Genomic DNA, 17,275 nt, shown 5'->3' with positions numbered 1-17,275 from the left:
ATTGTCCTATGTTATGGAAAATGAGCTGTGTATAAGAGTTTAACCAACCAGATGTAAATTGAGCCATGTGTAATTATGCAACTATCCTATCTCTACAGTGACTGTTCTGAATGATGACATATTGTATGAACACATGTTTTGAACAGCCACACTCAAAAAAACTTCTGGTGTAATATCATATGTCGTAAACACATAATAAACACATTTTGACCAGTTACCATGACTATTATAACAGTAAGATCACCACCTGATCCCTGTACTTTGTGGCCAGTAACTGATCTATTTAGGGCATCTGTGTAAATAGTGGTCGATGCTTGTCAGACTGTTGTAGAAGAAAGTCTCTCATTTTCTTCCAGCTGTGGCAATCCTTCACGCTGTTCTTCATATTATGAAATTGGTCAAATGTTTACTAAAATGAAGGTGCAAGGTGATCCAAACAGTAGATGCCATTCTCCACAATGTAACAAATTCCCACTTCAGTGCAGATAGGAAGTTGAAAAGACATAATAATGGAATTGCAGCACTTCCCTGTTGCTGAAATGCATAAGGTTAATTCTCTTAGACTCACTAGAAGACTCACTTGGTGTCTCTAGCCTGGCTCCTGCTACATCCAAATCTTTTTATGTGAAATATAGAGTATTTCAGGACTCTTTGACCTCTGATTTTCTCTCTTATATTTCACCTCTATGATATTTCATGAGTGCCGATGATATGCACTCATGTAATTAATTTCCACTGTTACACTGATGATACTCAGCTTTATTTGCTTTGTAAAGGCTGATGATCCAAATGATTAAATTAGATACCTGCTTTTTTGCTTTGAAAATTGGATTTCACATAATTTCCTGCTCCTAAATTCAGATAAAACTGAGTCATTAAGCCTGGCCTAACAAAGACACCAGTTTGATCAGTTAACATAAACTCTTGACACCTGTGTGATTTCTTAAAGTTTGACAACCAAGAATCTTGGTGTTACGTTTGATCCTACCCTCTTATTTGATCAGTACTTTCACCTATGTTACATTGGTGAAAAAGACTGCCTTTTTTTAACCTATATAACATAACTAAAAAATTTTGTTTTCTGTCCATAACAGATCCTGAGACCCTAATCTATGCCTTTGTGTCCTCCAGACTAGATAATTTGTTTTCAGACCTGCCACATGCTAGTACTAAAAGTTTTAAAATGGTTCAGAATCCTGCAGCTAGAATTTAAACTAAATACAAAAATCTTAACCACATCACACCAAAATTACTTCCCTTCACTGGCTCCTTATCCATGTCAGATTAAACTTTAAGCTGCTTCTGATGACATACAAAATCCTAAATGGGCAGGGCCCTTCATATGTGTCTGATCTCCTAAAACCTTATATTCCATCCCATGCTCTTCACTTTCAGAATGCAGGGCTCCTGTCTGTTCCCAGAGTTAAAAAGAAGTCAGCAGGCTGCAGGGCCTTTTTCTATCATGCTCATTTCCTCTGGAACAATCTCGCGCTGACATCACACTGACCCCACTGAGGTCTTTAAATCCAAACTCCAAACTCATCTTTATACCAGTAACTAACGGCTGGTATTAAGGGGCCCAAAGTGTGCCAAGAAAACATACCCCACAAATTTTCACCACCACCACTAGCATTGACTGTTGACACAAGTTTGGGTCCATGAATTAATGCTTCTGCTGCCAAATTCTGACCCTACCATCTCCCCTACCATCAGCAGAAATCCAGATTCAACACCAACCAGGTTACGTTTCTCCAGTCTTTATCTGTCCAGTTTTGGTGAGCACCCACTGCTGCCTCAGATTTCTGTTTCTTCTGCCCATCCGCCTCAAGGTTGGATGTGTATTGCATTCTGAGATGCTTTTCTGCTCAACACAGTTCTAAAGTGTCATAGTTATGGTAGCCTTTCTGTCAGGTCCAGCAGTCTGGGCCATTCTCCCCTGACCTCTCTCATTAACAAGGTGTTTCCTTCCACAGAACTGCGACTCACTGGATGAATTTTTGGGCACCATTGTGAGTAAACTCAAGGGAGATGAGCACTTTTAGAAATGCTCAAACCAGTCCATCTGGTGCCAACAATCAAACCATGGTCAAAGTCACTAAGATCACATTTTCCCCCCATTCTGATGTTTGATGTGGACATTAACTGAAGCTCTGTATCTGCATGACTTCATGCATTGAACTGCTGCCACCTGATTGATTGGATAACTGCATTAATAAACAGGTGTACAGGTGTTCATAATAAAGTGCTCAGTGAGTGTATGTTAAAAATCTATAACGTTCGCATCCTGATTGTCCATACTATAAATCTACTGTGTGCTTTACTTTGCATGTCCGTTTTTTGGGGGAGTTTTTCCTTATCCATCCTCGACTTGAACCAACTTTTACTTGCAAATTTGCTGTTAAATATTTACATCTATCTTCCGAATTAAAATTTTGTTCTTCTGTCTCTCATTTTAAAAAGATATGGTTAAGAAAGGGTAATAATAATGACAAAAAGGAACCACAGGAAGTCACCACACCGCGCACACAGGTTTCCACGGCGACACGGGGGCGGGGCTGTGTTACACCCACCGGAAACGGCCTCTGCAGTACCAGCAGTAAATGAAAAGGAGGCAGACCTTATATTTCTTTTGTTGAGTCTATTTCTCATGTATCACCCTGCAGTCATTTGTGTTGAATGTTTGAAATCAGTGTGGAAACACTCGGTGGTATGACTGAACTCCTATGTGCGCGGTTTGACGAAGTAGTGCGACGACTGTGTTGGAAACATCGCATAGGTCGACAGTAGACTGTGTGGGTGAAGGCAGACTGGTTCTGCCCCCTTCAATCACCAACCTTCAATGCTAGCGATAGAAGATTCGCTGGCGACACCGTAACCATGGAAGACTACAATGAGTATCCTTAAGTAGTATTACTGCGGAGCTCATAGCTCGTAGTATTACTGTTTCAATATGCCCGGCCGGCGGTGCTTCACGAGGCTCTCGGTTGCCTGATATTAACGTTATAGGCCTGCTTTTTCCATCTGGAAAGTTCTTGGCAGGGGAAAGCAGGCCAGCTAGCATCTTTAAGGTTAGCCTTTTCCGCGCTGCAGCTCTGGGTTTTGACGGTACGGGTTTTCCATGACCACACCACTAACATTATTGTCTAACAATTCAAGGACGTTTTAACTCCAAGAAGTATTTTTATGGGATTCATATCGGCGAAGGAGAAGCGGGCCTAAGCCAAAATGGTGAACTGGAGGCGGCTGCTGCGAATGTCCAACCGATCGTTTCTGGCCTTCATATTCTTCTTCTCCATGTCCACCACTTGTCTCTACTTCATTTATGTGGCTCCTGGAATAGGTTAGTAAGCAGAGGTATATACTAATCACGTTACAAGGTAACAGTTAATGTGATTATGTCTGGATTATCCTCCACAGCCCAAGAAGCCTCAGCTGCCGTCACATACCAAGCTAACGCTAAAACAGTTAGCTAATAGGCAAACTAGCCCACAGCTAAAAGGGCCACCCAGGCCCATGATGTCTAGCTACCCCTCACTGGTTTGCAATGTTAAAAAGTGACTTGCGTCTCTCAATGGCAAGTGGATTGAAATATTGCCGAAATATTTTGCCCTTGTGTTGTATTTATGGATGATATGCGCTTTAGTTGGCCTTCAACAGCAGACTTGTGAATGAATGAACTGTGGGCATCACTGCTAATGTTATTACAGGGGTTCTACCCAGGCGACCAGGATCTACACAGCAACAAGGGTATATTCAGCCATTCCATGACTGGGATTTAGATGTTTACTCTTAGTAAAAAGTGGGTCAAGATGTTCCAGTATTCACCATCTCCTAACGTGTCTAATTTATTTGAATTTCAAGTTAAAATTACTCAGTATGGACCCTACAGTTTTTATTGTCTGAAACTTTATCATAGCATTTATGGGACTCCAAATTCTGGTCAAACTGTCTCTAGATTGTAATTTCTACAGTACACTGGTTGTATGTCAGTAAACTCATCAGGTGATGTGTATGATTTTATAGTTGACGTGACCCGATTCTTGATGTACAGTGACATAAAGCCCTCATGTTTGAGCTGTCAGATATGTCTCCAGGCCTTTCCCCGGCTGCAGCTGCTAGGTAATTTCTGTGGTGATCACATGCTGGAAAGAAGTTTTTTTTGCAGACAGGAACTATATGCTGATAGTGCAGGCTTTTACTGGGGATCAGTGGTAGTCATGCTTGGGAGGAGAAGCAGTTTTGGGAAAATTCATTAAAGACGTGTTAGCCCGAGGTTTAGCAGCATACCTTTAGATGTAAAGAGATAAGGTAGCCAAGGCTGTATTAGTTGTTGTGGAAAGGGTTTTTTTCTTGTTTTCTTCTACTGATTTATGTTATACAAAGTAAAGTAAACAAAAGGTGGTCATGTAATGAAACAGAGAAATAAATTTATTCTTATCATGTGATGAGGTATTGTATTAGTGGACCAGTTACTGAAGCTGCTGGTGCATTATGGCAAAAAGGCTTCAAACTCATGATCACAAGTGATATCCTATACATGTGTAATCACTGCTAATTACAACTATTTTGAAAAATATGTAACATGCTACTGAAGTAAAGATATCACAAAGACACAATTATTGCTTATTTTGTGTGTGAACTCTTGCAGATGTATGCTCAAAGCAGGGTTGACTAGGGTTTTAAGTAACCAACATTTCAGCAATGGCTTTTGCCTCGAGGCCACAGGCCCCATCTATTTCAAAGTTAGAAAAGGACAACGTATTCCTCACTACTAGTGAAGAATACACTGTGTTTTGAACCTGTTTTCTTTTTCCACTATAATGCATGAATCCACAGATATAAATTATTGACAGCATCCATGCTGTCTTACTGCTACCCAGTGCAATGTAGAGACATATAGACGAGTGACAAATGAAAGGAAGAAACTGAATAACTGCTTCTGTACAGAACATGAGGACTCACTGAAGCTGCTCTGGAGGCTCATGCTGGCCCAAACCTTACTAATAGTGTTTTTCCATTGTATGGTGCCGGATCAGCACGACTCAACTCTACTCAACTCTACTCGCTTTTGGTTCAAGGTATTTCTTTTTCCACTGCAGATATAGTACCCGCGATGCGACATGAAACTGCCGTGACCTCATCTTCAGCTTGACACACAGGATTGCTGGATGCTTTCATTCATAACCAAACAGAGTAACACCACCTCATTGACCACAACATGGTTTTGATCACTAAATATAGTACAGTACAATAACTAAATAAAATAGAGGCTACAGTTAGTAGAGTACAGTAGATTGGCTATTTAAAATAGTGAGTTTCTTCAGGATGTCCCATCTCGCACAATGATGACGCAGGGATAGTGATGATTCTCTCTGACCAATTAGTAGTCTGCAGTGTTTTGGTATCGCCTCAGCTCACGTGGAACCTCGACAGAGGTGGCACCAAAAAAGTACCAAGTACCAAATATTATCCACATGGGAAAACCAAAAGAGGCGAGTTGAGTCGATTTTCAGACTGTACCATGCAGTGGAAAAATGCTATAAGACTATTTATGTTGGTTTTTGTTACCCATCTGTACATTGCACATGGTTTGAAATTGCAGGCAGTTCATCACTGTAGTTAGTTATGGTGCAGCTAATGTGTGCAAATTATACAGTTAACAGGAGAAAAAACGTTTTAAAATTCTTTTACTGAGCTTTGTGTGAAAAAGCAGCTGTTGTGAATAGTCTGTGGGTGCAGGCCTCTTCTCTGAATGTTAGCTTGTTACAGGACTCAAAATGTTTTATAACCTTCCTTATGATATATATTCCTGGGTTTTCTGTACAGTGTGCTGCTGAAAGGCATGTGTGGATTCTCAGCCAGTCTGGGATTGCTCTGTTTCACGCTCTATTCAACATCCAGTTGAGAATTTAATTTGAGGACCCCTGACTGTCATTTCATGCTTTGCTTATTCTGCTTTCCCTGTGACAAACCAGAGTACATATTGATAAGTGCTTTAGCCTGGCAGCAGATATAGAAGGGAATATATTATCCTTAAAAAGCGTCTGGCCTTTTTTTTTTTTTCTTTGACCCTGAAGTGAGGATGACACTAATTTGGTTTCAGGGATTGTGGCAAACACTTTTACTGTAATTTACCAGCTGCTGCCCAGCCTGCTTTGACCTTTCTGTCTTCTTAACCCTGTTACTCGCTTGCCAACCAAAGCTGCCTGGTTGCTCTATTGTAATCACGTAACTGTGTTTGTCACATATCTAGTTTGCTGTATTAGCCAAAGCAGACATTTTTATTTAATTCATTCAACAGTTTCTCAATTGATTTTAACAAAAAAAAACAATATCACTGTATCAAATTGACTAAATCACCAATAGATATGGTGATACATGATTTTGTTCCTGTTGCGTACCCTTAAGTGACATTATCGTGAAATATTGTTATACTGTTTAGCACATTGTTTCTGTTTTAAGACAACTGAAACAGCAGAAAGGGTGGTCTCACTGTTGCCCATAATGCTATTTAAAGCAGAAAAATGTTAGCATTTTTGTTCAACGTTTCCGATACATAGGCTCTACTCGTGTGCTACCTCCCAGGTAGATGTAGACCCGCCCAGGTAGATAAAATCACTCAGTTTCAAATTAAGTAAATCTTACTTTAAAACGCCTTATTTCTCTCTTTTGAAACTAACTAATTGTTGGCCACACACCTGTCTGAGTGCTGTGCGCTGCAGTGGGGATTTACTGGTATTTGTTATTGAAAGGTGTTATAGAAATAAAGTCACCTTTGCCTAACGCCTGTACTGTTGTGCTAACACACTGGTTTAATTACACAGTTAATCTGTACATTCATTAGAAACACATCTTTTCTTTCTTATTTTACTTGTCTTACACAAAGAATGACAGGAAAATGATTATTAGTTATTAGTGTGCAATTTTTGCCCGTATTGATAGAGTATGTATTTGCCCTACATTTCCATGTATCGATAGAGTATGGAGTTGGATCGTCCTTCTGTTTCGAAGGACTGCTGCTACTCTAGGAGGATCTTTGGCAGGTAACATAAGGCATGATGAGATGACATGATCTTCCTAGTTACTATGGACCTACTAAAAAGGGAATAACAGCAAGTCAGTTACACATTTCAGTAGCTATACAGAAATTTCCTTCATTGAGGAATACTCAGTAATAATAAAATTACATTAAATGTAATAATGCAAATGTACAGAAACTATCAGTTGTATAGTCTTTGAAAACCCATTTAACAGCTCAGCAGTGAATAAAATCCTGAAGTCACGGTGATGACTAAAGAGTACTGCTGGATTACTCTGAGTAATCTTAGAGAAAGTGTTTGCTATCAGTCACTGTGCTGTATGCCAACACCAGCATTTTTCTATGCCTGAAACCAGTGTTGCAGTTCAAAAGTCAAAAAAAATATCCTTTCCTAACCACTTTTCCTTGACCTCGATGGAAATGTCATGTGGTCAAGGGAAGATGTGAAGGAGATTTCATAAGGACTTAGGAAAAGACAGCCGCGGTGCTAAGAGAATCCGACTGCACTTACACTAAGCTACATAACTATGCAACGGTAGATGTTATTGTTGGGGGTTAGCCATGGTGGAGCAAAAATGGTCTGAAGATGGACTACAAAAAGCTCATCTTGAATGCTTTGCGCTGAGTTCTTGCCTTGTTGTTTAATGCAGGCTATATGAATGTGGTAAAACCAATGAAAAATATTCCTTCATTAGAAAGGTTGGAATCGAAATAAAAAGGAATATAGGCTACCAGTGAAAAGTAAAACAAAATGGTTGTCACATTGAGAATGGTCGATCACGCTCACCCTCCTGTCCACTCATTTTACATGAATCCCAATTAGAATGATTGTATGAAAATAATTGTTTAAATTTATGCAAAAAAGGCTTAACATGTTAGGTCTACAAATCTACTGTACATATCACCATTCTTAAATTTCAAACATGTTGAATTAAAAACGTAATCTGGCAAAAAAAAGTCTTATCCTTTTTTCTTGAAAGATAGAAGGACTGTCTGCTAATACTTAAGCTACTTTTAGTTAAGTATGATTTTCAAGGCAGGACTTAATGGAATATTTACTCAATGGAGTATTAATGGAGTATTTTTACATTGCTAGTACTATTTGTGGTACTTTTACTTAAGTAAAGGATCTGAATACTTCTCCCACCACTGATTTTTTTTTTAATATACTGTTTGTTGTATATATAGATATAGCTATATAGATAGAGATACAGATATATATATCTATAGAGATATAGATAGATAGATAGATAGAGATATACAGTTACGATCAGAAATATTCAACCCCCCAAAGATTTTAAGGATTTATCAAAGTTTTCTCAATGAGCAAGATTCTGCTTCAGATGACTTCTTTATGAGTTGAGTGATACATAAAATCAACACAGAAAATGCCTGATTTAGTATTTGTGTGTAACAGTATTTTTGTTAAGATAGCCATGCCACAATTATTCAATTCCTATATAATATTGTTGTTTTCAAAGCTGTCTGACAGTTTTTATGGCCTAAAGTGGAGTTGAAACATAATTAAGCCTTTGGGAATTCTATAATGATCCTTCATTTGCTGCAGCTGTGATGCATATATAAACCCCACCCATGAAGGTATTCAAGGTGAGTTGCAATCATAGGAAAGACAAAGGAGCTTCCACAAAAGCTGAGAGGAGATTATTTCATCACACCTGAAGGGCCTTGGGTATAAGAAGATTTCCAAAAAATTTTATATTCCAAGAGACACCATTGGGAGCATTATAAGGAAGTTTAAAACTTATGGAACAGCTGGAAACCTGCCAGGCCATGGAAGAAAGCCCAACAATTCATCAAAGGCCCTTAGCAAATTAGTCAAAACAACAAGAGAAACCCCCGTGTGACTGCAAGACACCTACAGAATGACCTGATGAAGGCTGGTACAAGTGTTTCAGTGGCAACTATAAGATGTGCACTGAATAAACAAGGACTTCATGGTTGGACTCCACTCTTGACCACAAGGAACATCAAAAGTCGACTAGAATATGCCAGGAGGAATTTGGATAAGACCAAAGAGTTTTGGGGGACAGTTCTATGGAATGATGAAACCAAACTGGAACTGTTTGGACATATGGACTAGCGGTATGTCTGGTGTGCAAAAGACCAGGCTTATGACCAGAAGAATACCATCCCCACGTTTAAGCATGGAGGTGGGTCATTGATGATGTGGGCTGTTTTTTTGCAGCAGGAACTGGCAATCCCGATCGTATACCTGGCATCATTGATTCCCAGAAATACCAGGCCATTTTAAAGAGGAACGTGATGTCTTCTGTTGACAAATTAAACCTTGGTGATCATTGGACTTACCAGCAAGACAATGATTCCAAGCACACCTCCAAGTCAACCAAAGCTTGGTTGAGAAAAGATCCTGGAATGTCCTGGAGTGGCCTTCTCAGTCACCAGATTTAAATCCGAATGAAAATCTTTGGTGGGATTTAAAGAAGGTAGTTGCAGGACAGAAGCCACCAAACATCACTGAGCGAGAGGCTTTTGCACGTGAAGAATGGGCAAAGATTCCGATCGAGAGGTGGAAGAAGCTTGTCATTACTTACCAAAGTTTGTTAGAAGTTATGAAAGCTGAAGGATGCGCCACAAAGTACTGAAGCTGGGGGGTGAATAATACTGCACGTGTTAAGAGTTAAATTTTTCATTTGAACTTCAAAGTTAAGTCAACTTCTGTTGTCAAAATAACTCAGATATGTATCAATAAATATTTTTTGGTGTTTAATTAGGTTTTTTGCCATTTATTGTCATTCTTTCATCCACATCACTATAATGTCTTTTTGAGGTGAGGGGGCTGAATATTTCTGATTGTAAGTGTGTGTGTGTGTGTGTGTGTGTGTGTGTGTGTGTGTGTGTGTGTGTGTGAGTGTGAGAGTAACATACTTGTTGGACATTTTCAAATAGGGTTTGGATTTCCTCTATTTAATAAATAATGAGGAAATATTATGGCAGATTCATTCACCTCCGTGAGAAGAAGGGATGAGTCTTCCCTGAGCTCTGGATGTTAAGTAATTAAGGCTTCAGTGGTAGAATAAGGATTAAAATCCTTAAATGATGCAGCCTTCTTCATGTGGATTTTTCTTAAGTCTCTTGTCATGTTTAAATAAAACCATAATAAACTCTTTAACAGATAACTCCAGCTTTGTCTTTTTATAAAAATGGAATTGAACGCATTGTGGTTTTTTACATCACTATTAAAACATCAGAGCAAACCAAATGGACATTGCAGTAACCAAAATTTTAATTTTGGATGTTAATCATAATTCCTTGAGTCAGTGTAGTTATTAATTTCGTTTTATGTTTCCCTTCTCTCAGTCCTTTAACAGCTCCCGTGGATGTTTTCTAGACAACTGAGATCCTACAGCTTTACTTTCCTGCTAATATTTCAGACTTTGAAGTATGCCCATCTGACACCTTTATACAGTATTAACCGTTAAATATATATTTCATTGTTGTTTTAACTGTTGCTAATTTTGTTCCAGTGTCAACTTCTGTGTAGTTGCTGCTGTAGTTTTGATAATGATTTCAACACTGTTTTCAGTGTTTCTAGCTACATCTTGAGGATCAGATATGTTGTTGTAAATAGAAACAGCATCATCTACGTGTAAAGAAGGGCTGTCCTGAATGCCTTGTAGCTGCGAAGCTTCTGCTGTTGCCATGGTAATCAATGTCCAACGTCCATTTGAACAGTATTCAAATGCTGTGTTTTTATCATTATTATTATTGTTATTATTGTCATTATATGCATCACCACAAAAATCTCAAATAGCCCATGAAATAAAAAATAGTAATCCAATATTAGTCATTATGCATCAACATGAATTATTATCATTTATTCTCAAACAAGGACATTTTAGTGATATTTTGGGCGGGGTCACATCTCTCACCTAATGTTACATCTAACTGGAACGGTGACATGGGACCATGTGCCTGGCTTCCAAGATACAAATACGCTACAAAGCAGGGATTTTGCACTGAAGCTTCGAAGCCAAAAATGTTATTTGGACATCCCTAGTTTAAAGTTGTGTTTCACAATAAGTAAGGACATGTAACAGTTGTTGCTACAATGCTAGATGAGGCAACTGTAACTGAGCATATATAATGCATAAACTCAATGAGACTAAAATGTATTTTTCCTGTCTTTCAATCAGCCAACACATACTTCTTCATGGTGCAGGCTCAGGGCATCATGTTAAGGGACAATGTAAGAACCATCGGCCAGATGATCCGATTGTACACCAACAAGAACAGCACAGTCAATGGCACAGGTAAGTGATACACACATTCACTATTTAATGATTGTCTTGCAGTTTTTCTTGGCTAAATACAAAGATTCTACATACAGTATATGAAGTCTAAAAGAAATTGCCAGTATGTGGATATCCAGATGATGCTACTTGCAGACACTTGAGTGAATCCTTCGGCTCAAAGAGACTGGCCCACACTGCCTACATGTAACCATATGCATTGTATATGAGATTAACAGACATCAATTATAACCAGGTTGGCAAGTGGGTTACACCTCCTTAACACATTCACTTCAGAAAAGATGACATTTTTACATTACCTCCATATATGAATATCGGTACTGTCCACAATGCTGACAGTTGATTGCTGTAAGAAAGAAAGATACTTGTTGTATTAGCACCATGCAACCAAGAGATAAAAATGGGCAAAATTCGCAAGATGAATAGATCAGTCTGAGAGGTGTAAAAAAGGGTTAGGGTTAGTGCAGGTTCCCAGAAATCGTCAAAATAGGCAGATATGGATAAACTGAAAATACAGCTATCAACATCTACACTTAATAACTATGTAAAACATAAATAAAAAAGTATATAGGCACCAGAATGTAATTTAATGTTTTGAAGTGTTAAACGTGTGAAACGTATGAGCAAGTGGTGTTCAATGAACAGATAGTAAAATCTAAAACAGGATAATGATCCTAAGCACACCTCAAAATCCACAATGGAACACCTCAAGAGGTACAAGCTGAAAGTTTTACCATGGCCCTAACAGTCCCCCAACCTAAACATCATCAAAAATGTATTTTAGGTATATGTATGTATATGTATGTATGTGTAAGTATGTATGTGTGTATATATATATATAGATGTAGATATAGATATATTTATATGTATGTGTGTGTATATGTGTGCGTGCGTGTGTGTATGTGTGTGTGTGTGTATATGTGTGTGTGTGTGTGTGTCTGTGTGTGTGTGTGTGTGTGCGTGTGTATAATATCAGTTATTGGTTTCCTTGATTACTAATGCCAAAAACCATATTGGTCGACCCCTACTAAAGCTTAAGCATATTGTGTTTTTTGATACTTGTGACTTAATTGAAAATAGATCAGATAAAAAGGAAATTATGTAGATAGATCTATTATTTATAGAAGTCAGGTTACAGATAAGTAATGGGTTTAATTACAAGAACCACTTCACCTTATTCCATGTTTGCTGAGGTCTCTGCTGCAGTAGCAAAAGTCAGAGGTGTATGGGTTGAACAGGAAGAGAGAGAAGATTGTCCCCTAGGAGCCCCTGTGCTGTTCATCATTGTCTCTGTCACACTTTTCCCCAGTCTCCCAATCTAGGGCTTGATGGTGAGGTCATCAGTAACCCAGGTTCCCAGTGGAGCGTCCACCTGCATGCACCTGAGTTTGTCCACATCACTAGGGGCTGAATGGTGTTGAAGGCACTTGAGAAATCAGAAAACATAATCTTCACTGTGCTTCCCACCTAATCTAGTTGACAGTAGTCCTGGTAGAGCAGGTAGATGATGGGGACTTCCACTCTGATGTGCTCCTAGTAAACAATGTGCATGGGGCCCAATGTAGTTTTGACCAGAAGCCTGAGATGGGAGAGGAGCAATCGACAAACAGGGTAAAGTTTTTCAGGGTGGATGCAAGTGTCTCATTATTGAAATCTCATGATATCAATGAAGGTATGGGGTTGTTGTGTCTGTAGCTTGGGTGTGATGGAGTGAATGGCCTCTGCCCTTGGCTGATGCTATAATGATGGTGTGTGAAACTCTAGGCAAATAATAAGGATCCAGGCCCACTGCTAAAAGTCCAACATTTGGGTTTCAGATTTGCTCCTTGATGGTAATGTGTCAAAGGTTACGCCATGTGTTGTTAATGAGGATAGCAAGCCTCCCACCTTTCCTTTTTCCAATTTCCTGTCTGTCTCTGTTCGCCTGGACAGTCTTAAAGCCAGTGATGGTGGCGTTGGAGTCTGGTCTATCTTTGTGCAGTCATGTCTGTGAAACGCATTGCACTGCTCTTTTGATATTCCTACTGACTCCTCACCAGTACCGAGCTTGTCCATTTGATTCACCAGCAATCTTGCATCCCCCATCGTGAGAGAAGAGAGATATAGCTTAAATCTCATCTTCTTGGTCCACTGTTTATTTCCCACCTTGCAGCCACGGTATCTCCTTTTGATTTCATCTAGTAATGTGGGCCCTTCGTGCAGTGCTAGTAGTTGCTCCTGGGCATAAACAAAGGAAATGGATCCTGACAGAGTCCATTGCCTATCAGTAGGTAGTAAAACTGAACAACTAATGTAAAACTGAAACAAATACACAAAATTACAGAAACAAGTGTAAAGGTGACAGGTAGCCACCTGATGCCAGAAGGAAGACTAAATTATTCAGTAGGTGGTAGGTGAGTGGGGCTAAACATGATGTTGCCTCGTAGTTTTGGGGTGGAGCGTCTTAGGGTGTGTCATATGTTTTTCACAGATTATTTGGGGTCTAGAGGACAGAATTAGTGGATTTTCTCTGGAAAAAGGAAACTAACTTCTGTTTTAATGAACAGTATGAAATGGGAACAGAGTCAGCAGAGAGTATAATAAAGTGACTGTACATGTAAATTATGGATAGATGTATGGGAGTTTCAGCAACAGACGAGAGGGAACGGTGAAGACGAATGGTATTTTTTGGATCCATTTTACTGGCTTGGCATCGTGGAGATCTAATCCTGCACAGTAATTACTAATATATCGCTGTCAGATAAATGCAGTGGAGTAAAAAGTACAATATAAAGTTTAAAGTAGCATCAAATGGATATACTCAACTACATGTAATCAAATCTGTACATAAGTACAAATTCTGAGTAAATGTAGTTTCCACCACTTTACTATGTAATACTATGCTAAAACTGTCCGACAATATACGTTTAACATCTACATGCATGAGGTATTTTGGAAGTGAAGTAATGGTGCTATAGTAGAGATAAAGGAAACCACTGATATTTACACCCAAGAAGAATGAAGAAAGTAAATTGAAATGCGAGTATGATCACCAACAAGTACACATTTTGCTATGCAAGACAAATAAGTTCATAAGATGGCATTAATTTAATACTAGGAAGAGACAACATTTATGTTATGTCATGATAAAATAAAAAATATCACATAAAATATAAAAGCCCCTAGTTGAAGGCATTAAACTAGTGCAATAGCAACTTTTTCTGAGTGTCACAAGAAATATCCTAGTCTTCTCTAAATACTCATTTGATGTGGGTGATGCGGTTTTGACTATTCTGTTGTTATGACTGATGTTGGTTGTTTTTCCTGCAGACTATCCTGATGGCAGTAACTCCAGTGAATACCTGGTCCAGCCAACTGCATATCTTCCGGAGAACTTCACCTATGCCCAGAACCTCCCCTGCCCAGAGCGATTGCCTTCTATGAGTGAGTAGACTGGTACTTAACACTGGGTAAAGGGGGGCTGCTGTCTGCTGGGGCTGCAGCCCCAGCCAGTGGTGGATGGCTATGTAGATTCAACAGTCAACTGGCATTGTACATTAATAAAATATTAATAATTAGTGTATTTCTGGTACCAACTAAACTACTAGTTTAATTGTTTAGTCAACTGATCAGACACATCCCTCCATCAGACACACTTGTGCTGCTGGGCATTTTGCATTGTACCCACAAGATCCCCAACAAGAGGATTTTCTTTGTAAAGTTAATTAAGGGGTGTTTGGACTGAGAACATGATGGAACCATTAAACACGTAGAAGCTTAAAACAGAAGGCCTTTCCCTTTACCTGTGACAGCCCTGTGTTTTCCTTGGCAGTGATTTTTGTTTTTTTTGTTTTGTGATGCTGATTGATGAAATAACCTCCCCTAAAAAAAAACTCTCCACAGAGGGCCTTATGGAAGTGAACATGACAGAGATCCCAATGGAGGAGATAGAAATGACGTTCTCCAAGTTTTTTGACATTGAGTTTGGAGGCCATTGGAAACCAAAGGACTGCAGACCTCGCTGGAAGGTCGGTTTATGCATTTTACAAGTCTTGTAATTAGTATATCCTACAAACAGAGTACACTGTTTTTAAATATAATGTTAGTGACAGAGAAGGGATTCTTCTGAAAAAACAAACAAACATAGAAACCAAATGGATAAGTATGAGATGTTTCTTATTCCACTATTTGTGCTGTAGGTGGCCATCCTGATTCCATTTAGAAACCGCCATGAACATCTCCCCATCCTATTCCAACATCTCATCCCTATGCTGCAGAGACAGCGTCTGCAGTTTGCCTTCTACGTCATTGAACAGGTACAGTCTGTTGGTGTATGTGTGTGTACTGCAGTGTATGGTGAGGCATTTTTGTCCAACTACAAGTCTCTGTCCAGCTGAATGAAACTGTTCTGAGCTGTGTGGATTATGAATAAAGTTTGAAAAGCATTTTGGCTACTGAAGGCAGTCCCTGACGTTAATCAAGGCTTCATATTATTTAATTATTTCTTTAATAGCAGCACCAGGCACATTAACTGCTTGAATGTGTGTGTTTGTGTGTCTATGTATGTGTTTAGAGTGGGAGCCAGCCCTTTAACAGAGCCATGCTGTTTAACGTGGGATTCTTGGAGGCCATGAAGGACTTGGACTGGGACTGCTTGATCTTCCACGATGTTGACCACATACCTGAGAACGACCGAAACTACTATGGCTGCGGTCAGATGCCACGCCACTTTGCTGCCAAGCTAGACAAGTACATGTACATGTGAGTGTGTCATCAAAAAGTAGATATTTTTTCAGAATATAAAAAAATGCCTAAAGCAAAATTAACTATAGAAATAATAGTGAAACAAGTATAAATTTTCTTTTGTCCCATGGCACTTCTATGGCAATGACAATAGACTTGAGAGTTGACATGGATGCAGTTCATATTTGGATATGCAGTGAATGATCCGGATCATGTAGATGTATGTTTAACTCATGTTTGTTGTTGTTTCCAGTCTTCCATACAGCGAATTCTTTGGTGGTGTGAGTGGACTCACTGTGGAGCAGTTCCACAAGATTAATGGATTTCCCAATGCATTCTGGGGCTGGGGAGGAGAGGATGATGACTTGTGGAACAGGTTAGTCTACAAAAAGGTGTTGTACAGTGGATTCAGAAGGTATTCAGACCCCTTCATTTAGTTACTCAGTTGACTGTGTTTTTGTTTTGGATCCCATTGAGGAAAGAGGGGATTTCACCACTAACTGGTGCAGGCAACAGCAGCTTTGTTTCCAAACTTGATGATAAACAGAAGAATGAAAATGGACTTGAAGCATGCTCTAACTGAAAGAATATGGTGGCTAGGGGGTTGAGCTTGAGCATCATTAAGACCATTGTGTAGCTGAGCTTTTTGAAGGTTTAAGTCACAAAGGTTAAAGGTCAAGTCCAGATATTTTCTACATTATTTTGCTTTTCTAGGTACTACTGCATGTGAGAAAAACATTATATGAAGCATTTAGTGTCACCAGAGGGAGCTGTGTGACGACTGACAAAAGTCTAAATGATGTCACTTGAGTCAGCATCAGTTGGGTCTGAAGACTACAAGTTTGAAATGTAAAAAATCTGGGGGTGTGGAGTTAGAAACTAGATCTCTGTAACTTGCTTATCATATCTGCTGCTAGCTTCAGGCTCAAATCCACTGCTACTGGCATAACACACAGGCAGAAACACCTTCTATGTCATATTTTGAAACTGAAAAAAAATCTTCAAAAGGTTGAAACTTGAAATCTAACAGGTCTAAAAGGTTTTGCAAGATTTTAATGAAGTTTTGAAGCCTTGCATTATGTTTTGATAGGCTGAAAAAATTCAAATCCCTGCAACATTATTTTGTATTTGAGTTTTCCTTCTTCATAACTGCAGCACTTTTTTTTTTTTACAGTGTTTTTCCAACACAGTTCAGGCTTTCAAATTTGTCACTGTTATCCCA

The 17,275-nt window shown here is 39.1% G+C and overlaps 1 protein-coding gene across 7 annotated transcripts in view; it reads left to right on the top strand.

Annotated features, from left to right (window-relative positions):
• The first annotated feature begins 2,584 nt into the window (after positions 1-2,584).
• b4galt6 (UDP-Gal:betaGlcNAc beta 1,4- galactosyltransferase, polypeptide 6) overlaps positions 2,585-17,275 on the top strand; it is a 28,657-nt gene continuing 13,966 nt past the window's right edge. The window contains exons 1-9 of one of the 7 annotated variants that reach the window (XM_040128967.1): positions 3,238-3,340; positions 10,379-10,460; positions 10,605-10,723; positions 11,215-11,331; positions 14,641-14,754; positions 15,214-15,338; positions 15,510-15,626; positions 15,884-16,071; positions 16,307-16,429. In XM_040128967.1, the coding sequence (XP_039984901.1) occupies positions 11,232-11,331; positions 14,641-14,754; positions 15,214-15,338; positions 15,510-15,626; positions 15,884-16,071; positions 16,307-16,429 (767 nt within the window). In that variant the 5' untranslated portion in view covers positions 3,238-3,340; positions 10,379-10,460; positions 10,605-10,723; positions 11,215-11,231. Of the gene's footprint in view, positions 3,341-10,378; positions 10,461-10,604; positions 10,724-11,214; positions 11,332-12,840; positions 12,943-14,640; positions 14,755-15,213; positions 15,339-15,509; positions 15,627-15,883; positions 16,072-16,306; positions 16,430-16,530; positions 16,954-17,275 lie in introns of those variants that run through there. The other 6 variants (XM_040128966.1, XM_040128971.1, XM_040128970.1 and 3 more) reach the window with 6 other exon arrangements.

The sequence above is a fragment of the Xiphias gladius genome, chromosome 6 (assembly GCF_016859285.1).
Source record: "Xiphias gladius isolate SHS-SW01 ecotype Sanya breed wild chromosome 6, ASM1685928v1, whole genome shotgun sequence".
NCBI lineage: Eukaryota > Metazoa > Chordata > Actinopteri > Istiophoriformes > Xiphiidae > Xiphias > Xiphias gladius.
The sequence above is the reverse complement of the archived record's forward strand: the minus strand, read 5'-3'. Positions and strand labels throughout refer to the sequence as shown.